This window comes from Phaenicophaeus curvirostris, chromosome 18 (assembly GCF_032191515.1).
Source record: "Phaenicophaeus curvirostris isolate KB17595 chromosome 18, BPBGC_Pcur_1.0, whole genome shotgun sequence".
NCBI classification, from domain to species: domain Eukaryota; kingdom Metazoa; phylum Chordata; class Aves; order Cuculiformes; family Cuculidae; genus Phaenicophaeus; species Phaenicophaeus curvirostris.
This window is the reverse complement of record NC_091409.1, coordinates 12,689,616-12,717,094: the sequence shown is the minus strand read 5'-3', so window position 1 is coordinate 12,717,094 and position 27,479 is coordinate 12,689,616. Positions and strand designations below refer to the sequence as shown.

Sequence of the window (27,479 nt, the reverse complement as noted above, 5' to 3'; positions counted from 1 at the left end):
CTGTGGACTGGCCTTCTAGAATAAATGCAGGTATCGTTCCTCTCAGCAGCACCCGTTGGTGCTTCAGAAGCCTTGGACAAAGTTTTCTGTGTTGTTCATCAGATTTAGCTCCTTGGTATCATTCCTTTATTTGTTTCTTGCCACCAGTTGTATCCTAAGGTCTGTTGTTCTTTCTTGAACTTCTTCTCCCTTATTAATATGAAGACCTTGCTTGCGGATGGTCCTGAGTTTCCAGTGGATGAGGCCTATTAAGCCAATAATGAACATATAATGCCATTACCTTGAATTACGGTAGTGATAATTTGCTCATCCTCTGAACTTTTCTGCTGGCAGTAAGGTTGGCAGCATCTGTAGTCCCTGCCGCGAAGCCTGTGGCTTTATTCCTAAGCCCGCTCCCTGAGCTAGGTTGTACCTCGACTGTGATTTCTCCTTTTCTACCTGCTAAGATGAAAGACTCCAGTGCTCTCCGTTGAGCAAGATTACCCGTACTTTGGTCCCTGTGGTTGTGTCGAATGTCATCAACATGTCTAGATATGTGTTGCTGGTCAAGTCACCAGACTAATTCATACTTAGGATCATATGAATTTGTAAATATATACAGAAAGTTATCTGATTTAATTAAAACTATAAAAAGCATTCTTTAATGTGTATGAAATAGTGACATTTTTTTGTACCACCTTGTCATTATGTACTTTTACCTACACTCTTGTCTGGGTGTCTTAATCAGGAAAGCACACAGATACAGAATACTTTTCCTCTCTTATCTCAGTGGCAGGGCAATTAGTGCATTTCTGCTGGCTACTGACTTTGAATCACTTATGGTTATAGTACTTTTATTCACAAGCTGTCACTATTACATTCTAATCTATCTAGTTCACAGGCAAATGAAGTATGCCGTCCTTCAAGATTGTATTATGGAATGGAAATAAAAGAAAAAAGATTTAGTAAAAAAGTAATGCCTAAACAGTAGCCTTATTCTTCAGGGAGAAAATAAAATACCTGCTTGACAGCTCTTACCTTAATGATGTTCTTGCTTCTGTCAAAACATCAACCCCATAATTTCCACTGGCATTTACAAGACTCTTTAAAGAGATGCGTAGGAAAGCAGAGTGTTTTGATGGGTACTTTTTTTTAGTTGGAATCCCTTTCCATTGCCATGATTTTATTTGGAAAGGATCTTTTTCCATCTGTCTCTTCTCAGATTGATTAGAGAAGGCTTTGGGATCAAAAGGAAATGAAGGAGAGAGAAGAGAGAAAATATACCCATATCGCAAGTTTCTCTACTGAAATGTAATTACTCCGTAGGAACTGCTGTTACACAATCTCATTTTAATGATTGCAAGAAGATATTTGCAACCTGGACAAGCTGGCAATGAGAAGCTGGGATATTCCAGTATCTTTATGTGTATTTATCTTTATGTGGATGAGTGGATGAGGTTCTGAGGTGCATGGTTTAGTGCTTGATAGGAATGGTTGGACTCGATGATCTGGTGGGTCTCTTCCAACCCAGTTGTTCTATGATTCTGTGATTCTATGATTTACAAGATACAGAAATTCCTCCTTTGCCAGAGGTATGAGGTGGAGTGGAGGAGGTAGCAATGCCTATTTGGAAATTAATATAATTACCAGTGCTTAGAATCAGTCCTAGCCTCCTCCCTGCAAGTTCTGGAGCCCTTTACAAGTGCTACTGTCCCCTCCGTGGGTGCACGTATCCGATCTGGCACCTACAGAGAAGCACTATGCATGGCAGTATGAACCCCAGTACTGCAATACTTCTGATATACTGGAAAGCCTGTATGACATTGAGCTGCAAGCTGTGTGGTAAAATGAGTTTGTTTTCCTCAAATAATGCAATCTGCTAGTAAACCATCTGGTTAATACAGGAGAAGAGTGAGGGGTATGTTATTGATTGTGATTGGGGCACTGAGCCCAACTGTTTGCTTGAACTGTCTTTGAAAGTGGAAGAGGCTCACTGCCTGTAGGGAAGGAAAGCCAATAGCTGGGAAATTTGGGATCCGAAATTAATTCACACTCACACAGCCGGCCTGTGAATTCAGTGAGTGGTCTTTGAATTTGATCTTCGGCTCTCAAGGATTTGCTACTTGTTAACTTTTGTCTTAAAGCTTTAAGTCTTGTGCTTGTAAGCCTTACGTACTTAGGGTAAGGCAGAACTCGAAGCCCTGCACTTACAGGGTAGTTAAATAAAGTGACGAGTGCCATCATGGAAGGGATGGTGGCCCATGTATTGTCACATTAAAGCAGGAACAGTGCTGAGGAAAGTGGCAGAAGGAGACCACTAAATGCAGACAATCTGGAGAAGGCATTACACACCAACCTCCTTCACTGCTCCTCTCCTCTCTGAAGGAACTGGGAGGGACTGAGCATAACCTGTGGCAAAAAATAAAGGTAGTTGACAGTGGGGAGGTGGTAAGAGACATCCCTGGCTTGACCTGAGCAAGGGGAGCAGCCCTTACGTAACTGAGGGGAGACCTCATTGCTCTCTCCAACTACCTGAAAGGACGTTGTAGAGAGGAGGGTGCTGGCCTCTTCTCCCAAGTGACAGGGGACAGGACAAGAGGGAATGGCCTCAAGCTCTGCCAGGGGAGGTTTAGGCTGGACATTAGGAAAAAATTCTTCACAGAAAGGGTAATTGGGCACTGGAACAGGCTGCCCAGGGAGGGGGTTGAGTCACCTTCCCTGGAGGGGTTTAAGGGCCGGGTGGACGAGGTGCTGAGGGACATGGTTTAGTGTTTGATAGGAATGGTTGGACTCGATGATCCGGTGGGTCTCTTCCAACCTGTTTATTCTATGATTCTGTGATTCTATTTATGCAGTTGTGTATGTTCTCCTTTTTTAACTCCACATCCTAAATCAGAACTTTTCATTAACTGGTAACAGATTAAATTAAGGGGAGAAAAATCCCAGCTGAGACTGTTAGACTGTCCATGATGGCAATCCATCTTTATTTATCTATCTATTTATTTATTTATTTTTATTTCTGTCACTGGTCTGGCGAGAGTATTTTGCAAATGGGAAATTTGTCTGCCGTGGCTGGGGTCTTCTATAGATTGCAGTGTGAATATCTGCTCCACTGTCATCCTCTGTGGTCCGCTCTCTACTGTCACCATGGCCTTCTCTATGGGCTGCAGGGAAATCCTGCTCTGAGCCCCTTTTCTCCTTCCTTTTTTACTGACCTTGCTGTCTGAAGGGTTTTACTCGCATTCTCCATGCTTCTCTTGCACACAGCTGCCGCACAGCATTATTTACCCTTTCTTAAATACATTATCATGGAGTCATCATCAGTGCTGTTGATTGGCTCAGCCTGGGGCCGTGGTGGGGACATCTGGGGCTGGCCAAAACTGGCTCTGACATGGAGGCTGCTCCTGGTTCTTTCTCACAGAAGTCATCCTTGTGGCCTCCCCAAAACCTCACCACATCAACAGGAATATAACCTGATAAGGGGCAACCTCAAATCAACTAGTTAAGAGATAACAGCTTTCCATGTTTTCATAGCAGAACAATTGCTTGTGGCTTGCTTGCTTTGGAGTACATATTGCTCTAGTGAGTTCAGAGAAGGTTCTCTCCCTTCTTCTAGAGAAGTATAATCTACATTGGAGGCAGAGTCATATCTATCTTTAAGATTGCCAACAACTAGCCAGTACTGAGGGAGGATCCCACACTTGACCCACAGATTTGTGATGGCTGGGCATTTATACTTTGTGCCTGGTACTGATGGTAAGGATGGCAGGCTCAAATACGGAGAATATTAAGTAGTAACGAGTTTTACTTCATATATTCTTTATCAGTAGCAAACACACTAGGACATCAATCTTTTTTGTCCACATCCCTTCACAAGGCAGAGAGAGGATGGAACTATAGAGAAACAGGCATCATAAAGCCTAAGCAGTGAAAATGAGAAAGCGATTCCCTGTCCAATTACCTTTTATCCACGCAGTTGTTGTTTGTAATCACTCTGTCTGGCTGTGTCATGCTGACTGATGGAGAGATACAGACAGGGTAAGAATGAATCCATTGAAAATGGACAGCAATTTCTCTTTTGCTGTGTACATTTAGCAATAAGTTTCTTCTCCCAAAGTTGGATAGGCTTGTTCCTTATTTGCAGTTTATTTACATGCTCTCTCAAATATTCTGGTATTTATTTCATCTCTTGCTGTCTGTTACTGTTCTCATGACAGAATTTAGGAACCAGAAACATATAAAATAGATGTGCCATCAGAATTATACATATTTTAGTAGACACACAGAGAAATTCTAATTGTGATTTTAATTCATGCCATGGCTTGTGCTGCTTCCCATGGGTAGTACTGCTTTTTTAACTGTCTCTATCAAAGGACTTTCCTGAATCTATTTTGGGAAATTTTGGACTCTATTATCCCCCAAAATTAAGATGTTTTCAGTCTTCACATTTCCTGAAAATACCAAGCTCTTAATGTAAACATGATCTTCTCTGTTTGTGGGCAAGTTTTCTGCATTAAAGGGTCTGCACAGGGATTTGGTGAACAAATAGTTTGTGACACCCTCACTGATGAAATAGGATACAATGCAAGACGTGCAACTCTGATTGAAAGTTTTTACTTAATTTACTGCTTTATGAAAAGTGCTTTTCTCTTTAACCTGTTTCTTTGTCTCTTCTTGTCTCTTATTTCTTGACCAGATGGAGTAGAATTCAAATACAGGCAGCGTTACTTTCATTCTAAGGGAGCTTTTAAAGGAAATAACAGATCGTGGGAAATGGTATTCTTTCTTCCCATCTCTCCTAACAGTTTTAGACTGCCTCATTACAAGTCCTATTTTCTTTACTCTGAGAGCTTCCTTGGAAGCTTTGTTTTCCATTTTATACCTCTACAGTGTAAGAGGTACCATTCCACTTTCTGGGTTTTGTGTGTTCTTAACAAGAAAAGTTGATAGGGCTGGTACTTCAGAACGCACAGACTTAAGAAATGCATTTGATAGGTTACTCAAAATGTAGAATGTTCTCTAAAACAGAAGCCTTTCTGGTACTTTTTCCTTCTCTTTTTTGCCATGGGAGAATTTTCGACAGCTGCCTCTTTACTACTAATTCTGCAATATTTTGCATGCACCTTAGAGGCTAAAGGCTTTGATCCCTCAGGCCAGTGTCTGTGGAATATTTAGGCAAAATCAGTGATATGACTCTAGCTCTGAGAGCAGAACCAGTTGTACTTTTAGACACTGAAAAGGTACTGTTTCTGCCATACTAAATACATGCTGGTGCTGGTCCTCACTGGTTTGTCTCTGGGTACCTGTTTATCTTATTAAAGGAAATAAAACAAGCAGTCCTTTAAGCCATTACACTGTATATAAGGGACACTGAACTCTGGCAAACAACCAGAATAGAGATCCCAGTAAACAAGCTGGCCTTAAAACTGCATATTACAGGCATAAATCCTGGAGTGTTCCTGTCAGACCCTAATGCCACATGTAGAAAGAAAGGAAAAAGCCATATTCTTTGGCTGGGACTGGCCTGTGTAGTTCTTTATGGATGCACTAAAGGCTCATATGGAGTAATCTTTGATATTTGGAAGCGTCTTTTGTGGTGAACACATTTGACATTGTATAATGAGTACGTGGCTGTTTATGTGATGAGAAATGCCTAAACTTTTCTCATGATATACTTGCCCCCAGCTGTAAAGGGAGTGCGCAGAGGGCAACACAGAATCCCGAAGTCCGTTGGGAAGAGGTGGCAGAGGAGTTCCTATGGTCCCAAGAATAGATCCCTGTCCATTTTTGAGAACCTTGTAGGAAAAAAAGAATGGGATTATATTTTTAGTAGAGGTGGGATGAATCATTTCGTAAAGCTAGATCCAATTGATGGTAAATTTGACTGATGGACATAGATTAACTAGAAACTATCAAGACCACAAGTATGTAGAGGATGGCAGAATATAGATCTTTCCTGTTGTATCTTTTTAGGCTAAAGGACATCTCAGGATTTATAACTTAGAGTGAATTTGTATATATTACAGGGTATCATCCAGTCCTGAGGGTGGGAAAAGGAGGGATTGTATGTTGCATATTCAGTTCGCAATCCTTAACTGTCCCATAAGTGGCTTGTCATTTGAACAGTCATAAATGATCCCTGATCACATTTTCCACTGCTATTTCCAATAAATGAAGCAATAGTAGTATATCCCGTAAATCCTATAATACATGTAATCTTGGTATAGAGGTAATGAGAAGATACTTTTCCCACTATGAACCATACCACAATTCTTTAACTTATTTTATGTGTCAAATTATATCTATATCTGGACTAGATATGACTGTCTTCAGTTTCTGTGTTTGTACATCCTTCCTCTAGATTCGCAGACTTCTGTAGAAAGGACTTGCTAAGTTTGCCTTAGAAATTGGCTTTGTATAGGGATAGCTGTGGTTTCCAAGTACTAGTTTGAGTCATTGCATTTGTCTTCTGTATTATGCTGTTCTACAGTTATTCTACTGAGTAAGTTGTAGCAACATTCTGAAAGACTATTTTTTTAACAAGGAATACAAGAATGCTAGCTCTGACGATTAACTCCTTAGCATATGCACCTGCTAAGCATTTCCTTTTTTGTTTACATATGAGAAAATCAAGTCTTTAGACTTATTTCACAAGTACTTGAAATTCATGTGCTCTTATTATCCACATAAATTACTTTTAATTGAAAAATCTTGTATGCAAACACAACTGAGTTTAAAGTCCAGACACTTTTAACTGCACAACAAAGAATGAATAATTCTGATTAAGCCAACATCACACCGGGACGTCTTTCTTTCTCTCTTAATTCCAATGAATCTGAAAACAAAATAAGCTGCTCACAGAGCTGATAGTGCTGCTACTGGTCTACCTTAGTTCAATTGCAGGAGCTTGTCCTGAGGAGGTATTAGGCTGTATAGATTTTCATCACTGTATCTTTGATGTCTGGTTACTATGAGTCATTTAGAAAATGTGGATTCACAGTCTTAGAACCGTAAGTCTACACGGTGATTTCTGAGGATAGGGATTGGGTACAATTCAGTGTAAATTAACCTGGTGAAATAATTAATTGTTTCAGATGAAATTTTTAAAATCTCAACTTCTACGTGCCTGTGATCCTTTCATGTGGTTGCCTTGGGTCTCTTGGGGGATTCCACTGATTAAAGAGCCAGATACTGCTGTTGTTAAATGTGTGAAGGAGGCATTGAACTTAATGAATCAAGGAAATGAAGGATTTTGTAATATACAATCAAAGTAAAAGGTTCTTAAAAGATACTTGAAAAGGCCATGTGGGTCAAGTTAGCTAATTGTGGATATTAACTTGTGGATTGCATTCTGGCAAAATAGTACAGGCACAGCTTTGGATACCTGTGAAAGCACCATGGGAACGTTGTGTGTTCTGCTTTCTTTCATGGTCTGTTATGTTGCCTGCTGTCTTTACACAATTAAAGCTTAGTGAAACGCCTTTGCATACTTTATGTTGTTAAGACAAAACTGCACTACAGTCTAGTTTTATTTCTTCCAATATTTTTGTTTCCTTGTGTTGTTGAATGCAATGAAGATGTTGGTTTTGGTGCGATTTTTTTTTTTTTTTTATCTTAATGTTTTCAGGAAGCTGGGTCCTGCTCTTGGTTTTTGCAAGTTCCTTTGGGGAGATGTTACAGGTGAATCTTTAAGAGTCCGGATCTTTAAAACTCAAAATCCCTGTTTATGCTTGGAGTGAAAATAGACTTAAACATATAAGCATAAATTATAGTGGTAATTCTGAAGAAGGTGTACACTAAACCATTATGAAAATTGTAGCTTTCTGATGAAGATAATCTTTAGTGTACTGCAAACATAAAATTGACAATCTGTTTGTGGAACGACCAGCAATTAGATATAACGAATTTCAACCCTCTCTGGCTTCACTAGGCTCAGCATTCTTTTCTAGTCCTGAGCCATTTTAGACTGCTGATGGCATATGTTTCCTTGAAATTTTGAGTTGTAGACATCATTCTGGCCTGAGTGTGTTCTGCAGAATCTTGAAACCAGGTCTAGTAGTTGCACGTTGTCAATGGTAATAACAGAATGAGCAATTTATTCATCAGTTAACATTGAGCTTGGACAGAGTGATCCTTGAAAATCAACCAGCTCTTCTGGACCTCTTTTCTGCCCAGGACCCATGGGAATCTTCCAAGCAGAACTTTGAACAAGCCAAAGTTTTCTTTCCCGATGTCTAGGGTTATGACCCTGTTTTAATTCCTTGTTCCTCTCTAAAGGTCGTGAACTATGAGAAGGTGTCCAGTTACTCCTACAGCTCTTATAAAGGCGTTGTGCTGGATTTCCCAGCAAAAAAAAAAGTGCTTCTGTCTGTACTGAGGGTGACAGAACACATGGTGTGCTGACCTTTTACTTGTTATAGTTCACAGTGTGGAATATGAGGGTTTAACAGTCATTTCACCTAATAAGATGAAAAGGCAGCAGTGTGTTCTTTTTTCTTTCCTGCACTTACCTATTGTGCTAATGTCTCATAAAGAAAAGCCTTAACTCTTGTGGTTAAATTTAATAACTGTCTGTAAAAGTCATTTTGGTATTGAAATCCTGTGCTGTGGAACAGAACTTATTTGTAGCCTCCTGTGTATTCTTGTTTCTGTTATAAAACATTGGGCAATGTTCCATTGTAAGTTCACCTTATCCGGGAGGTAGTGTGAAATGTTAATACTGTGATTTCCACAGGATAACAAGTTAGTCTAAATAGTAAGCAATGGGCTGTAAGGACTAGAATCCAAAACTGCTGCCACAGGCAGTTAGGAGTTGTAAGTTAAAATTGCAGGAGATTGTGTAATGGATTGGCAGCTAATGCAGTACTTGAAATTCATTTGGCATTTACATGCACGGTAAATTCCAAATGAGCTCCTAAGAACCCTATAAAAAGAAAAAAATAGTGCATGTGTGGAAACCACTTGTTTCCCCCTGTTACCCATATCCTCTTTGTTCTAGATTATAATTTGCCTATGTATCATTGGGAGGGTTTAAAAATCTATATAACAAGGTGATTTACATTCTTAGATAAAGTTCAGGCATTTCCAACAATAATCAGAATAAGCGAACCACTGATATCTTTGCAGCTGAAGCCTGCACGTTCTGTGTAAATCCATCTCTTTTACTGTTCATGTTTCAGGGCTGCTTGTTTTTATGCAATGAATATGAGTAGATCCCAAGAAAATATAACCACAGATTTTATTAACAATGAAGTGAGTGGCTGCCAGTTACATGGCAGAGCATGTTCAGACTGACAGTTTGTATCAGATGTGTATGCAATGGATCTAAATTACTATAGAGATTCACTGTATTCCATATTTTACTCAAATTCCAGTAAGAGTTATACAAATAAATTAAAGTGCAGCTGCCAAGATCAGCAGCGGAGTTGAGGACATATGTATAATACAACACATTACAGAGCCCATTCCTTCTCCTGGAAAATTTTAGTAATATATTTTGCCACATGAAAGCAGCAGATTTGTCTCCACTGTTTATTTTTCTTGTCTCACTTTATTAGCAATCAAGAACACTTGCAATCGGGCTGATTCTGGAGGGTTTTGTTACAGTTTTGGGACTGGTTCTGTATTGGTTCCATTAGTCCCAGTGTACCCTTCTCTGGTTACTCAATCACTTTAGTCTTCCTGGAAATGAAATGCCATGATGCTTTGCCTATGGTGTAAAATGCCTGTTTGTAAACCAAGCGCGGTTTCTCAGTAGGTCCAGATTGGTTTCGTTCAGTTCTTTCCTTTTATGAACTTATTGTGCATTCCTCAAAATCAGGATTTTATGTAATCTTATCACAAACTGTGTCCAGACAACTCTGTTCAAAACTCTATTTTATCTCTATGCCCAGAGAGGCCAGCTTCGGATGCCATCCGTGTGCACCTGTCAGTCTGACCAGCTTCTCAGCAATTTCTTTTGTCTCTAGTCATTTTTTATCCAGCTGGTATTGCCTGTATTTGACTGTATGCTGCTGGCACCGCATTTCCTTGGATTTGTTAGAGAATCAAGCCACACCTTCAAAGACAGGCTCCACTGCCTTGCATCAACTGTGTTTGCTGAGTTAGTATCCTCTCTTGACTAATTCCCTCATCATCTGTTTCCCAATACCCCAGGATCTAATCAAATATTCATATTGTGGTGAAAAGTATACGCAGCCATACACTGGTTTCTTTTCCCTTGCCCCCATTTTTTGCTTCTGGTCATTGCAAATTTTTTGAGAGCCTTGGGTTAACCAAATTAGGATGTTTGAAATTTGTTTGTATTCCGGTCAGTAGGTCTAGCATTGTTTAAACAATTCTAGAAAGCATAAAGTATTTCTGCCTAGGAGAGAGTGCTTTTCCTCTCCCTTCAGACCGGTTAGAGCCACCTATTGAACAGAGTAAATTCATCAAGTCATTTTTAATCATGTTCATTGGGCTGTGGAGCCGTGCCAGGGTCCTACTATGCAACAAATGGGTTCAGAACAGGCACAGTGCAGATTCTGTTAGAAAACAGTTCCCTCTGGTGCTGGTTCTTATCAGCTTGTCTGTGAAGGATAAGAAATCATCAACATTTCAGGTTACTGGGGAACAAAAGAGCAGAAACTTGGCTTATTTGCATCACAGCGGTAACTTCATTTATTTTGGATTTGAATCAGCATAAACTAGAGGAGAATTGGGCACAAAGCCAAATAATCTTGGTATTTCTTAAACAATTAAGCGAATCTCCAAAGAGCTAAGCTGATGAATGGTTAACAAATGATAATGAAATGATCAGACACTATTCATTAGAGTCAGGTCTTACACTCGGAATCTGTATCTGCCAGTTCTTGGCTTGGGAGATGTTCTACTGTTTCTAAGGATACCTTGGAAAAAGGAATTCTGATTTGGTTCAAATAGCTTTACAAAGCAGTAGACTTCCCTGGTGTAAGTACTTGGGATGATACTTTTTCTAGCTTTCTGGAGGTTGTGATTATGTCTAACAGTTTAGTTCTAGTGATAGTTCCTTGTGCTTCGAGGAAGGAATGTAAATTAACAAGTTTTAGCTATAAATGTTTTTCTGTGGTACCTAAGAAAGTTCTCGTCCAGGTATAAACTGGAGTTTACTTGGACAGTGTAGGTTCCTGCTTGTGAAGACAGAAAATGAATAAGAAAAAAAGTGATTTGAACACTTAACTATGCATAATCAGGTACTTTTAGGCAATTGTGCACAACTGTTCCAGATTTTCAGTGTTGCTTTTCTTCCTTGTGATTTCTGTGTTTTAACGAAATACTGCAATACTGTTTCATGTTGCAATGAATGTTTCACTGGGTACCTGACAGGAATTACTGACAGTATGAAATGTAAATTTTGATGCCATGTTTAATAATTATGTAGCGATAAAATTATCAGTTTTTTAGCACAGACGTTCATGATGATGTGTGTGACAGCTCATACAGTGACTTCTCTGCCTAAAACTTTCCATTGATCTGCATCAGCAGGAATTCCATGTATATAAAGTAATGGGAAACTAAACTGAGATATATATATATATATATATATTTGACAGGCTGAAAGAGTTGGGCTTGTTCAGCCTAGAGAAGAGGAGACTCTGAGGAGACCTTACAGCAACCTTCCAGTGCCCGAAGGGGCTATAAGAAAGCTGGAGAGGGACTGTTTACAAAGGCTTGTAGTGATAGGACTAGGGGCAATGGGTGTAAACTGGAAAGGGGCAGATTTAGACTAGACATAAGGAAGAATTTCTTCACTATGAGATTGTTGAGGTTGCCTGGGGAAGCTACGGCTGCCCCATCCCTGGAAGTGTTCAAGGCCAGGTTGAATGGACCTTGGGCAGCCTGATCTAGTGTGAGGTGTCCCTGCCCATGGCAGGGCAGGTGGAACTAGATGATCCTTAAGGTCCCTTTCAACCCAAACTATTCTATAATTCTGTATCCTAACTACATTTTATGTATGTACTAAATCTCAACAAATCCGCCTTTTGATATTTTGCTTCAATCCATTTCCAGACTCTGCGTCATTTCCTTGCTGAACATGTTTATCCACCAACACTTCAAATCACAGCATAATAGAGTCTAACATAATGATTCCTCTACTGAGTTTAGAAGTACAGTCCTTGTACAAAGTGATAAATGCTCCTTACAAAGGAGAAAAATGATCTTGCACAAGTTATAATTTGAAACTCTAATCTAGGAAGAAAACTTTTTGTACTTAATAGTAGGTTGGTCATTTTGCATTGTGGTTGCTTATTCTTCAGTTTTACAGGATGACATGTGGTTCGGGCTGCTGCTAATTATGTGCTCCCTATTATGGTAATTGACATTTCTCGATTTTGCTGTTGTGACTAAAAAGTACTTAGTAGCAGGCCTGTAATGCTTAAAGACTGCAGCCTGTCTTGCTGGCTGAGAATCATCATAGTTTCTTTCTGTTCTGTCTGTCTGAGTTACAAGCTGTTTGGTGTGGAGGCTGTTAGTACAGTGCTTATCACCATGATGTTAGAGACATCTCAGCAATACAAATACTGCAGATACGTACATATATAAACACATATAATCCACTTCAGTAGTCACCTTGGCTCCTGCTGCAGAGGAGTGTACTGCTTGAGCAGATTTTGCCTCACGTTTAGTTAGGCCAGTGATCATATTTCAGCCAGAAAGCATCAGTGAATTACTGTTCCTTGATGATTCTTGACCTGTTTGATAGATGTACTTAGTGAATACTGGTATTAGAAATTAACAGATTGTATGTTAAAACTCAAACTGATGTGTGCCATCCTGAAATGGTGACTAATCATTACAATCTCAATCTTTCATACCAATCTTCATATCATTAAAAAAAAAAAAAAGTTTGTTCCATGCCTTGGCAGATTTCCCATCCTCTTTTTCTCCTGTTTTTTTCACCTTTACAGTATGCACTGAGTCTCAGGAGCTTACTAAACATATGCCTGTAAGGGAACAAACTGTGTAGGAAACTCTCAGCCGATTAAATCAATAAATCCAAATTGAATCTGAACCTCCTCAGGAAAGGGCAGGTTCAATTTGTGTTAGTTGGGGGAGTAGTAATACACTGTGAGAAGAAAACCCTGGACAGAAAGGTTTCAATGAAGAAACTACTAGTAATTTACTTAGTCATATATGCAGATAAAGCTTTTACATCTGCTGATCCCATTTTAGGAAGGTTGGCAGTGAAGTACATGCTCTGTTAGGCCCTTGATAAAATCTTTTAACCTACCATTTCTACTACTAGAACAGATAATTTTATAAAATGTTTTATCTCTGAAGGGAGTTGATTTGAGGTCTTGGTGGATGTGCACAAGTTGTAGTATAACGGGAATGAGACATAGCTGTTTTTCTAGATAAATAGTGCATAACCTGAAGTGCAGGACCCAGATTTTCCTTAACATTGACCTAGTGCTGGCTTACAGATACAGGATGTGATAAAACCCACTGCAGTTCTACAGTCCAGGCTGCAGCTCTTCCAAAGTCAAAATAGGCTCCCAGATTTGTTTTATGGTCAGAGATATTAATTCTTTTAACTGTCTCAGACAACACAATGGCTAGCATGGAAATAAGTATGTAACAAAATAATTCCTTAACTAACTGCAGACATCTGGAGAAACGCCATGAGACTTTTGAAAAAAAACCAAACCCCAAACAGTAAAACTATAATATCCCACATCCTGGATCTTTGGTGGCCTTTAAATTTAGAGGAAACCCCCTGCTTTTCATTAGTTGGACTATTAGATTTATTGGAGCGGTCTGGCCTCTTGGTTAAGGAATTGTTCCCTGTGCTAGGGTATTTTTTTGTGTTGTGCTGCCACTGTGGAAATTACTAGCTCTGACTCCTCATCGCCCATAATTTCTTTGCTATTGCCTGCTCACTTGGCTGGTAGCACTAAGAATAGATGAGTAGAAATGTCATTCATTGTTCACCACTGTAGATTGCTGTCTTAGGCCTTCAATCTCTTGTCTTTAATGGCTGCGAAATAGCTTCTTTCATACACAAAAGAGATTTTGAAATGCCTCTTTTATGCTGTTTCACAGGGAAGGCTGTGATACAGGGTTAAGACTCTTGAAATAAAATAGGACTTAACAGACATGAAGTTCGTGATGTCAACAGGGAATGACTTCTCTACTATCTGCAAGTGCAGTGCACCATTAAAACTGTATGTTTATTGCAAGGGTTCAGTGCACTTAGATCCCATGTTCCAAACCAATTCATACATCAAGACATTTTTTTGAGTATGTGTATGAGCGTGGTTAATAGAGGAAGAAAAAAGAAAGAAGGCAGAAAAACTGAATGTAGCTTGCGTTGTCTCTAAAGTAGCCAGTCTTTTATGTATATCTAAGTAACATCAGATACTTTTGAACGTAGCATGTAGTAGGGTGAAGTTCACTGTCCAAAGCCCTGTTCAACTTCTGTCAAGGTAAAATAGAATAAACAGAAAAAGTAATTTTGGGGAGAAAAATTCTCATGTTATCGGAGCATACTCAGGGTTAATAGGATTCACACTTCACTATTTTTTTTTGATTTTATTTTTATATTCAAGCATAGAAAGTGTTTTCTTTCAGAAATAAAATAATAACAATATATAGGTATTAATGTAAACATTCAGGTTTGGGAGTATTTGATAGTAGCTGGAGAGACTAGTGTACGGCTTAAGGGTGGAAGGGATCTCTTTTTTTGCTGTGGAAATTGCAATGGAACTTCAAATTACTTTTCCTAATATATATCTTTAGACTAGACATAAGGAGGAATTTCTTCACCTTGAGAGTGGTGAAGCACTGGCCCATGTTGCCCAGGGAAGTTGTGGCTGCCCCATCCCTGGAGGTGTTCAAGGCCAGGTTGGATGGGCCTTGGGCAGCCTGAGCTAGTGGGAGGTGTCCCTGCCCATGGCAGGGGGGTTGGAACTGGATGGGCTTTAAGGTCCCTTCCTACTCAAACTATTGTATGATTCTATGATCTTGCTAGGCAATGTGATTCTTTTTGCCAGCAGAAGCAAAGACTCTTGCCATACTGATGTTTCAATAAATCATTAAGATACAGGTCACATAGCTGCATGTGCAGTGTGGCCTTAGTAGGAGTAGAATAGTTCTTGGCAATAACTTGGCTTTTTGTCACATTTTGTTGCATATTTGTTGACAGTAAAGTGGTGGGGTAATTAATCTGTGTTGAATTTCTGGGCTGAAAAGTGCTACTTTTTGTGTAAACCACAGGACAATTTATATGAGTGTACATATATTTAAATATTTCTGATATCCAGCTGTTCAAGTAGTTTCTTTTGGTTTCCTAGGGTTTCTACCTATGCTTGCTCCCAGAGAAAGAAGTAAACTGAGAAAACTTACACTTGCATGAAGCATAGCTGTGATAGCAGCAAAGGCTGTTCTTCCCTTGTGCTAAGCACGTTCCTCACAGTCTGCCCAAGTATGTAATTCCAGTGAGTTACGACAGGAGGTGAGACTGCTTGAAATTTGGTGAAGATCCTTTTAAAATTGGTCAGTTCTGATTCATCCAAATTTGATATGAATACTGAGATCTGAACTGTATTCTTGCTCAAATTCATATGAAGAAAACATGCACTCAGGTGACCATCTTGCAGACCTAGTGGCCTGGTCAGTTTGTTTAATGCTCCTTTGTGTAATACCAGGTACATTGGTTGAAAAGTGCTTTAGGTGCTGTTTTCGCAGTGTGTCTCCACCGTGGTGGCTCTCTGTGAGATCCCTGTTGACAAATTCTCTACGTACTTTTACAGCATCAGCTATTCAGAGGCCATGTCATATTTTACTTCCCTCCTCATGCTCTCAGCTGTTTTTCATAGATCTATCATGGGACAATAAATGCTTAAATGAGAAATTTATTTTATAGGCTTGAAAGAGCCTAAGTTTGTTTGCCAAGTCTGGCATACGCTTCTTTGTTGGGGGTCATAAAGTCTGTAGGCTGGAACACAAGACTACATTCAATCTCTGGCCCTACAGTCATCCATTAATCATTATTTCCAGTTGTAAAACAACATACTTGTACTTACTTGAGCAATATGCTGTGATGGTTAACTGTGAGCAGGTCCTTGAAATGCACTGCCTGTGCACACACACGTGTTCTCACTCTTTAAGCTGACTTGGCTCTGGGGTGTCAATATATTTGCAAGAAGAGAGATTAGTATCAATGGTGTAACAGCACAATGGCCATCGTTGAGTCTACAAGCCTCTGCCATGTTAGACTCCTACCTGGTTATTGCTTCAGTTCTTCTTACTGTTCCTTGTCAGTACTGCACATCTTCAGGTGGTGGACAAAATGGTAAAGGGATTTTTAATTCCTCACTTTGCCTTAAATGAAACGAAGAATCCCGCCTCAGGCTTTTCCTGCAAACTTAGCAGGTTGCTATGGATTAAGCTACTTAATCAATCCAGATGAACCATTCTATGCTGCTTCATAGTAGTCAATACATCCAGTCACTTGCCATTTCAGCAGCTTAGAGACTGATAATACTTCATTCTGCAGACAGAGATGTGCCAGAAAGCAGAAGTTGTTAAATAGCCTCTGTAGACGAAGCTATAAAATCTTTTTGCCTTCATCCTTTCCCACCATAAGATGGTAGCATAGCAACTGATGAAGCTGCTTTAATTTGAGTTGACCTGAAATTACATGTTTCACAGTTTATGTGTTTATTCCCTCCTTTCTACTTTTTTGGTGCCTGTTGAGTTTACGTTTCTGGTCCCTACGGGAGATTAGTACCTTGTTCATGCAGAAAGCTGAAATAGATTTAATAACACCTGATATATAGCTTAAATAGTCCATGGAGTTAGAAACATGAAAGAGAGGTAAAGCTGGCCCTGACTACTAACTGGTGGAGAGGACATTCTGTTTGACAGGCTGTGAATGCAGTTATCTGTATCTTTGTACAGACTTGGTGGAGCCATAGGGAAAAACAGCCTCCCATAGACATAGGTTCCAAATTGTACTGTTACAGAACTGGCTGTTAAAGGTAGCAGTGTAAATATGCACAGATTATAGTAACCCCAAGGTTCCCCACACAGAGCAAAGAGAGAACTCAGTTACAGGTTCAGAAGTAAACTGCAACTTAAGCGACTGTTTCACTGGAGTTTCTGGAAAACTCCAGTGCTTTCACCTCCCTTTTTGAGAGACAGCTGATGCTCAGTAATGATCCTTTTGTCATTACTGCACTCAGAGATGTGTCTTATGTTACACCCTACTGTGGTTTTCTTCATAGGTCATTTTGAAACTGATATAAAATGCTAGTCCACACATTTGATACATCTGTCATCCAGGGAAAGCTCCAAGAAATGAAGGAAGCAGAAAAAAAAAAAATTACTAATTGTTGTGAGAGGAAAATATATCAAGGATGCATTTTGAGTACAGGACTTAGTTCAAGTACTTTGGACATGCTCCTGGAGAAGTAAAATGAAGCAGTTAGATGCCAGTTAGAGAAAGTAATGATCTTTTTATTTTTACTGCTTTTTTATGTCAAATGAAAACTGAACCTCTTTTCTGTGTGACACAATCTCAACAGATGGGGATAAGATGCTCCAGCCTCAGAACAGTCTGAGTAAGGGAATGAAATTCTTCTTTTGACAAGCACTTTAAGTACTGAATTATTAAATCAAAGGGCATCACTGTCATCAGCGCGTGCGCTGGCTGCATATATAAAAGGAAAATGGAGTTGTGCTCATCTCTTCCAGAGAAAAGCATAAGCATTTTTCGTCATATGATGGTTTTACACTGAGTTCTGCTGCCCTGACTGAGGGCATGCACAGAGCATTCAAATAGCATACGTGTGCTCAATTTTACTTCTTGCTGAGCAGTTCTTTGCGTAGCTTGTTGTGTGGCTTCCCGCTTAATAGACCAACTGGGTTGATACCTCACTGCATTTCATGCTGAAGGCAAAGCACTGAGAAAATAAGTGTAAGGAGGTAAAATGCACCTCATTTATATTTTAATACCAATCAAAAGAGGGGAAGGATCAGGGAGCAGTTAATTTTATCTGTCTTGGATAGATACCTTAGGCTGAATTGTACTTTCTCTGAAATTACCTTTTTGTCTCCATTGACTATAAAGGGAACCTGAGATCGCTGGTACAATCTTGAACCTGTACCATTAGCCATGTAGTAAAAGTCAGTGTGTTTGTAATCAGTTTATGAGTGCTCAACTTCTTAATGCACCGAAGTCTTAATGTTGAGCATCTCATGGTTCATAGAAGATCTCAGTAAAAAAATTATATTCCTAAACAATGTAATTCAGTAACCAGCAAGAAGCATACTACTGCTCTTGTTCACGATGTCATTTTCTGGCTATTTTGCAGTTGCAAAACTCAATAAATTACATGCACTTTAAAAATGAGAGTAAGTTGTCCATTATTCCCAGCCCTGCGGAGCTTGTTATCCTTAGAGATAATCTAGAGAGGATACCTGGGCCCTGTATAGGGTAGCACTCTTCTTCATGTGAAGAAAGTTGCCTTCTAGCCCTCTTGGTGCACAAGACTTAAGAATGTGTTCCGTTTCAGTAGTGGAGGTTTCTGCGTATCAATACTGAGACATTAGGGAGCCATGGGAGAGTCTATAGCCACCTTTTTTTCCTCTTTTTACAGTACAAACGATGACTCAAAGAGAAGCATTCAGTTCTAATCTATGTGAATTCTTGTAATAAGCTTTACAATTAGAGCACAGAGTCTTCCATCTAATTCACTTAATTTACGCTGGGAAATGAGATACTGTTCAACTAATCCGATACTATTTTACTCTTTATTAGAGAATGAAAACATCCTCAGGGGCTCTGGTGGGATTCAGGCTAAGCTTCTGAGGCACAAAATAGTGTGAAATGCTAATGAAATAGTATGCTACTGTAATTCCCACATGATATCTGACGCCCCCTCTCCTTTCACCTATAACACAATTAGAAGAGTTGGTAGGAGGCAGTTTGCCTGTACCAACTCTTGCTGGTCTCAGGGCTGCTTTTTGAATTGTTGGTTGATAATATGACACTAGTACAGATGAACTTTCTTCAGCCAAGGTTTGTTTCGGCTGTCTTGCATGGTGACTGCTGTGTTTTTAGGAAATGGCTAAGAGGTTTTATACTACTTTATAGTAATTCCTGTAAGCCTTATTGTGTTCTTCTCTTTAAATGTAGGCAGTCCAGTTGCTTAATTTAGAACACATGCATTCAAATTGTCGAAGAGCATGTCTACTGCTTCTATCTATTCTTTGTTTTCATCCAGCTGTAGCAAGTTTTCCCTTCTTATATAAGTACTGCACCTACACTATTGTGAGATATAAAGGGTACAGTCTGTAGTCTTTGAATTTGGGGGTTTGGGGAATGTCAGAAGATAAGCATCCTGCCAAATATTGAGTCTCTTGCTCCACTGGTGATACTGTTTACTGCCTCATGAGATCTGCTCATTTCTTGGTTTTCGTTATTGTGCTGATTCTTTAACCACTTTGCTCAAGTCTTTCACATCTTTCTAGATAATTTTTATTTTCTCTGCCACTTCTCATACATGAATCGTATAGTAAGTCCCTTGTAGAGAGAAGTGTTACCTCTTGAAGCATTACCTCTTAAGGGAAAAGTGAGGAGAGGAAAAAAAAGCACATGACAAGCTGACACTAATCGTTATCCTGTATCACAGAGCAGCAAAGTTACTTCTCATTGTGTTAGTAAATTCTGTGTTGGGAAGAAGCATCAGATGGGGAGAGTACTGACAGTAAATATGCTCACCTGTGGAACAGTATAGCCACGTCTAAATGCAGCCCCTCACATACTGCCCTAAAGTCCTGGTTCTTTAGCTAAATAACCGCCCTGCCACAAGCTAAAGGGGTACTTTTCCATTTTTGTCTGTCAGTATTTGTTCATTAAGCACATAAGCATCATGTGGCTGATGTTTCATGAGGATGAATGTGGTGTTGACCTCAATGGGGGCAAGAAGAGACCTGCATATCCACAGCACAGGAATGCTCACAGAGAATAAGAGGTTAAACTTTGCTGTATAAGGGTGATGTTTGCATGCTGGGACTGCTCTGTTTCATAATGGGATGCAAAACAAACAGTAAAGACTTTTACACCTTTAAACCTTACGAATTTCTGAAACCGTTGCCCCTTGTTCTATAGGCTGTAGAAATCTTCATCTTCTCTCACTTCCCTGGATTTTGGCTTTAATTAAATAATCGAAATTGTTGATATCAGAATTTCTTCCGGGCACTTCGCTTTGAGAGCAGACAGACTATATCACTCGCTGGTGCAATTTACCCATCTAGGTGAATTAATGAATCTCTTTATTAGTGCCGCTATCGCACTCTTCCAACCCAGTTGATATGTGCCACTGCTGTCAACCTGTTACATTACTGTGAGACAGATCTGAATGTCTCTCTTTTAGACAAGAAACTATTAGTACAGTGCTAACACAATGAAATAGTCTCATGCTAAATATTATAAAATCCTTGTGTCATTTCTTTGTGCAATAAATGGAGCCGGAATTTCAGGCAATGACTGTAAACCAAAATTCAACTGCTGTATTTATTACAGTAGTAGGAGGTGTGCTAATAAGCAATGCCAATATAAATAGTGTCATTCAGAGCTCAGACTGCTTATTGTTATGGTGTAAAACTAGAAAGGTTGCTTATGGATGCTGCTCAGACAGTCAAGCAGCAATAATAACCAGCAATAAGGTGTGCAAAACGGTTGTTCAAAGGTGACAAATTCTGCATAAAGGGTGGAGGGGCAAATAATCAGAACAAAGGCATTTTAATTGGTCTGTTTCTCTGGAAACAGCTGGTTTGGCTTCTTAAATGCAAATTTAAGTGCATATGTTCTCAATAGCTTTTAAACTGTAATGGACTATGGCTATTGTGCAGAAAACTATAAAAAAATGTTCTGTTCTGTATTTTTGGCTTTAAAAAGTTCTGAGAAGCTTGAAATTTGGTTGCCTTGCCTTCCAGTCCCATCTTTATCCATTTGGTAAGCACAGTCCACAGCTGCTCATTTAGGACATTGTGAGAAAATAGGAGGGGAATAAGCGGTATCATGTTTGAAAACACAGTACCTACAAGCCAGGCAAATATCTTTTGATAGCAGCTCCCATCTCCACCTCTTCAACCCCAATGAATAAAATCAGTCTTTTCTGATCTTAGTTTTAGAACTTGTGCTGTGTTGTATGCATGTGAGAGGGCAAATCAGGGCGGTCTGTGTGCATATTGAACTATCTTCCTGACTCTCTGGACATCTGAATGTGCATGGGAAATGCATGGCTGACAGTTTGGAAGGTCTTGCAGGGTCATCAAGTAACATGGAAGGTGCACACTGGGTGTCCCAGTAAGATACAAACCTGCTTTCCTCCTCTATTTAACGGGCATGCCAGCTTTTTCTTGGTCCTCTCTGGTTTTCTTTTCTGCTTCTCTTTGGTCCTGAATCTGAAAGCTTATTTCAGTGCTTGAGGAAGTCATATGAAGGATTTCCCATGTTGCTGTGATTATTCAGGAACAAAATGAAGGTACAGATTAGCACTTCCGAAACCGAATAATTGAATTTTGGGATATACTGGCGTTTTGTGGCATTAAGTGTTCTTTTTGCCCAGAACCATCCATAGGTGAGCAAATGCAAATGAGAGCTCGTGGTTGCCTTGGTCATGCATTTTATCAGGTGGTCTTAGAAGGAAAGAATTTTCAAAAAGATATAAAGCTTTAGTCATATAAAATCTATACCTAAGAGGTTTATCTAGCTGGTTTAAGATTGCATTTTTTATAATTCCTTTTTCTTATGGATTATTTCACAGGAAATAGTGAAAACTGTTTATGGGGATTTCTTTCATGTTTCGGTCTTCCCAGTTACATCTGAAAGATGCATGGAGCCCATTTTTCACAGTACTAAGTTTGTCAGATTTCATGGAGGGTCTGGATGATGCTCTCAGTCATATGGTTTAGTTTTATGTAGCCCTGCAAGAAGCGGGTAATTGGACTCGGGGTCTTTATGGGTCCCCTACAACTTGAGATCTTCTAAGATTCTACTTGGTCTTTTTGGGTCCTTCACATTGTTTTGTTTTCTCACACACTTTGCACTATTAAACTTTCTCTCTTTTTAAAGTCCTAACAATGTCCAGCCTTCTCAGCTGTAGGTTGCAGCTGTATTTCCTCTTCTAAAGGGAGGAGAGAGGCACACTCTAAGTTCCCTTGATGTCTGCACAACTGCACCTGCCTTGCACATAAAATACAATTCATTTGTGTTCAATTACTCCATTTTTTGAGCTCATACCATAAGTTGCATGTTTCTTTGAAAGAGGGCACCCCGGAACCACATTTTTGTGTCCTTCCTGAGACTGGGATTCAGGCTAGTTATTGTTCCAGTTGCAGCGATCCAGTTCCAGATGTCCCTGTTGCTGAGAAGCCTGTGGCTTTCTTCTCTGTGCCCAGAGGAGGAGGAATAATGGCTGAAACAGAGCGATGGTCTTGACAAAGCTTGCAATACAAAATACTGCCTGGATCAAATGGAGCTTAAAATGTGGTTTATCACAATTACATGTGCACAAGACCAATCTGTCACCATGTTTATTTAATCAACATCACACAGAAATTTTAATTAAAATAGTGAGCTCAAAACATCAGGCTGATCATGTGTAACTGACAAGTGTATTTAGTTACAAAGGGCAAAAAATGGTCCTTATTTATGCGCTAGTTTTGCTAAATGATGGGTAACTTGTTCAGAGCACTTGTAGTAATTTGGCACAGAATGATATTAGAAAAATTGCTTCTTATCCAGTTGGTGCCAGTAGGAAAGAGCCCATTATTTTCAGTGAGATGAGATTGAGCCTTGCATAACTGCTATAATAACTGACTATTTTAGTTTCTTAAATTTGGAACATGAGAGCAACAGTTTAAACCCCTAATTTTCTAGTATTCTCTGGCATCTGTTTTCCAAATGGTATTCAGAAAGGGGAAAATTAACGGGGGGGGGGAGGGGCAGGGATAAAAAGAAAACCAGCACCTCTTTTACTGGGATGAGGGGGAAGGTAGTTTAGATTTGATGCAAAATAGAGAAGAAAGTAATGTTTGGTGTCTTCTTAATTTAAATCAGTTTGGTAGTGGTAGTTTCTAAATTTGCTAGACAAGACTTTCATGTCTGTTTAGCAGGACAAACTGCTCTATTAATTAAGCTCAGTCCTGTGAATCTCTTCTAACTTGCAATCAAATCCCAAAGCAACCTGGATCATGTTGCTATTGAAGTCTGCAGCCCAGGAGAATGGATCTTAATGTTTCATCTGTCTTGTGTTCAGCTATGATGTGACTTCTAAGATGTCATTTTTGCGTTGGGAATAAAAATCACTAAATCTGTCTTTTAATTGTCTTGCACCAAGAAACAAATAATAAAGTGTTTGTAATTTATTATAATTAGTTTTTTAATAAAAATATATCTACGTGCATTTCTCAAACAAATGTCTTGGAGAAATAACCTTACTAAGTCAAAACATAATCAGCCTGACATTTCACATCAGGAAAAAATTCTGACAGGGGCACAGTGCAAAAATAAACCCATAAACAAATATTACACACAAAAAAATGTAGCTTATGACAATAGTTTTTGCTCATGTTAGGTACCTGCTACAATTACAATTCAGATTGGCTTTTTTTTTTTTCCTTAGGTACCGTGCACAACAACTGCAGTTGATCTCAAGGAGATAGTGTGGTTCATTGTAATTAGATAGCCAGAGTAACATTTCAGTTAATCATTTTGTACAGTAATTGTTTCTGTGCATTTGTTTTTCTTTGCTGTGCAGATGGTAACCTGCAAGACTTATCCAGAGGTGAAAGATCCATCTTTCATCATGTGGTGCTCTAACTTCTTTCTTTCACACCTCTGTGGGGCCTGGATTCTTCCAATTCTCTAGGTTCTTTGAGGAACAACCTTTAAGAGGGGTTTAGAATAAATCCCACAAAACTCTCAAATTTATTATCATGCTATACCATTTATAGTTTTTTTTTTTTTCTGAGACAGAGATGTCACTTTCATAGAATCATCAGGTTGGAAAAGACATCTAAGGTCATAGAGTCCAACTATACCTATCTGCCACTAACCATATTCTTAAGTACCTCATCTCCCAATCTTTTAAACACCTCCAGGGAAAGTGACTCAACCACTTCCCTGCACAGCCTGTTCCAGTGCGTGGTGACCCTTTCAGTGAAAATTTTTTTCCTAATGTCCAATCTGAACCCGTCCTGGCAGAGCTTGAGGCCATTCCCTCTTGTTCTGTCCCCTGTCACTTGGGTGAAGAGACCAACACCCACCTCTCTACAACCTCCTTTCGGGTAGTTGTAGACACTGATAAGGTCTCCCCTCAGCCTCTTCTTCTCCAGGCTTTGCCACCTTACTTTCAGAAGAGAACACAGTTTGTGTCCTCTGGGCTGCTGGCAAACCACATTAGTGTGTAACAGAGGGAAGGCTTGATAAGATTAAAGAAATTGCTCAGTCTTGCACAGTTCAGCTCAGGTTTTCAAAACCACAAGGTGTACAGTATTCATGTGGCTTACAATATGTGTTATTTATACATGGGGCAGGGTAGAGGAAGGAAAAATCATGCAGGCAGACAAAGCTCTTTTTTTTTTAATTTTTTTATCACAAACGTGATATTCAGTGACTGGATTCCTGCCTCCTTGTGATGCTTTTCAGACATCTAAGCACAGTTCAAGTCTCATGCAGACTTTGCTTGAGTACCTTTGCTTATGGATGTTAAGCAAACTTTGCAATAAAATATGACAAGAGGTGTTGATTCACTAGTGCTTTAGAGTTTTTCTTAGTGCTGAGTTACTAAGAGCCCCAGTTAGAGTCAGTTCTAGCAACATCCTGACTATTGATGTTGTTGACTGTGGGAAGATTCCCAGTGTTTACATTTGCTAGCAATTTCTCAGACACGCAACCAGTGCTTTGATGAGAAAATATAAATAAGTGTATAGATATATATCCTGGTTTTTAACCTTTATTTTGCTCAGTAAAATCACAAAGTGACCAAGTGGTTAGAATTTTCCACTCATTGCTAGTTGTGTCGTGTTAAACATTACACTTTGGCTGACCTACAATACCACGATCAATGATTGTGATAATCTGCCACACTGGGTGACAGGGCAGAGAAAGTGCTGTTGTACTGGAGCCTCTTTACAGTTGGCATATGTTAAATGTGCTCACTTGGCTTTCACTTATTCCTACCCTCACCCCACTGTCAAATAGCATATTGACTCCTATTGCTCATAGGCCTAGAGGAGGAAATATAAACCTGCTTTTTTAACAATGACTTCTCAGTTTTGTTTTACATAGAAGTTGCTTTGTGGTTACTGGATTTTTTAAGATGTTTCTGAATTGGTAACACTACCCCCAGCGTAAGGGGGCTGATATTTCACTGCAAATAAAATAAGCCAAGTTCTCTTCCATTAAATTCTTAAGCATTAACCCATTAAATTAACCCATTAAATTCTTAAGAAAGGTTTTGTAAATGACAGGAGACACTGTGTTACAAAAGATTTTGGGACAGCTTTGTTATACAGATACATGGTGGAAATTTAATCCTGCTAATAACATTTTCTCAGGCCTCTCATGTTTTGGTTTTGTCTGCAGAACCCCCGACTCCTATTGCACCTCCTGAGCTGCTGGCTGTCGGAGCTACGTACTTGTGGATCAAACCCAATGCCAACTCCATCATTGGAGACGGGCCCATCATACTGAAAGAGGTGGAGTATCGGACAACCACCGGGAACTGGGCAGAAACGCACATTGTAGACTCTCCTAATTACAAACTGTGGCACTTGGATCCTGATGTGGAGTATGAGATCAGAGTGCTGCTCACTCGCCCTGGAGAAGGAGGCACAGGACCCCCTGGACCACCACTCACCACAAGAACAAAATGTGCAGGTAGGGTTTCTACTGCTTCCTTACACAGCACAGATATTTTGGTTTTCTTACTAGCACATTAACAAATCGTCCTCCGTACATCCTTGTTATAGATGTGCTTTGTCAGTGATCTGAATTGACATTATGGATTCTGATATATCCTGGAATATTTGGCTTTTTATTCTGTGGGCAAGTTTTTAAGAAACTGTTGTTTTTATGCATATAGTCTATTTGCCAGATTTTCTGTTATAGTGTATAGTGTATGGCTGCTTTCTGTTGAAATGGGCAAGGAAGATGAGTTTTCCAAATTCTTTGCTAGGCAACTTGTTCCTAAGATTAGTCTATTAACAAATTTTCATCCTCTATGGGCATGATGAAATATATGTTGTTCTTGGGTAATGGTTCAGCTTTGGTTCTTAACAAATTGGCAGTGCTATCAATTTATGAGTGCAGTGTGATGAAGCAGTAAGCATTTAATTTTTAAAATATATTTTGGATTCCATTTGATGGAACTGAGTATTCTTTTCACTTCTGACAAAGAAAACTGTTTAAACACTGTGCAGTGTCTTCCTTTTGTCTTTCATACTGCAACAGATCAATTTTGATCCAGGGAGAGGATAAGTCTATCGTCTTTCTAAGCTGTATTGGTCTTTCCAGGAAAAACTAAAGGATCATGTTCCTCATGTTTCAGATCTATTGGCTATTCATCTAGTTTTCATACATTAATCATTAGCCATTAAGGGAAATCAGGCACCGTGCCTTGCAAAGAGATGTACAAAACAGTTTTCTACCTAGTGGATTTTTTTTTTTCTATCACACAGCTCTCTTCTCAAGGTTTGCATTTTTTTAATTTTTGCTAGTTCCTTACTGTGGTATGAACAAAAGATGAAGATGAAAAGGCTGCTCTTCTTTTTCTGCAATCATCCTTCCCTCCCCCACAAATTAGTGAATTTAAGCATTAGAAATCTTACACAAAAGTATTCTGGCTCCAGTTGCTCTCTCTGCCCAAATAGCAAGTCTGAAATGCAAAGAATGCATCAACAACAGCCAAAAGCTGCTCTGGGAGGTGATTAAATTGTGCGATATTAGTGCTCCTCGTCCACTGTCATCACAGCATGAACATCCTTTTCCTCTACCAAGAGAGGAAGCCTGGCAGGTTGAGTGCATTGTGGGATGGAGGGCACATACTTACCTCCTTTTCCTTGTTACATGGGTTAAAATGCAGGAAAATTTAGATGTCTCCTTGATAAGAATAGTTTTAAAAAAAATAAAGTTGAGCATGAGAATCTGGCATGGAGGTATGTGTTGTATTCGGTACCTGTTCATGGATAGAAGACTAATGTTTGGAGCCTTTTCTATAGCTAGATGGAAAGCATGAAATGTCCTGAACGCTGTCCTGGCCTGTGTGGGAAATTGGCATGTACTTCACTACTCTTCTTTTGACTGTATTCTCCTCCACTTGTGTGGTCAAACCCTCAGCAGGAATACCTGAAAGCCTGGTCTGGGACTATTTATTTGCATATGGGAGCATATTGTGCAGAGACTTGGTCTGCAGTTCAAGCATTGTGACTCTGCAGGCACACGCTCTGCAGCAGCCAAAATTGAAGAC

The 27,479-nt window shown here is 39.5% G+C and overlaps 1 protein-coding gene across 8 annotated transcripts in view; it reads left to right on the top strand.

The window, feature by feature from the left end:
- PTPRT (protein tyrosine phosphatase receptor type T) overlaps nt 1–27,479 on the top strand; it is a 451,009-nt gene that overhangs the window by 198,349 nt on the left and 225,181 nt on the right. For all 8 annotated transcript variants that reach the window (XM_069871726.1, XM_069871724.1, XM_069871722.1 and 5 more), the window contains exon 7: nt 25,598–25,891. In XM_069871726.1, the coding sequence (XP_069727827.1) occupies nt 25,598–25,891 (294 nt within the window). The remainder of the gene's footprint in view (nt 1–25,597; nt 25,892–27,479) is intronic.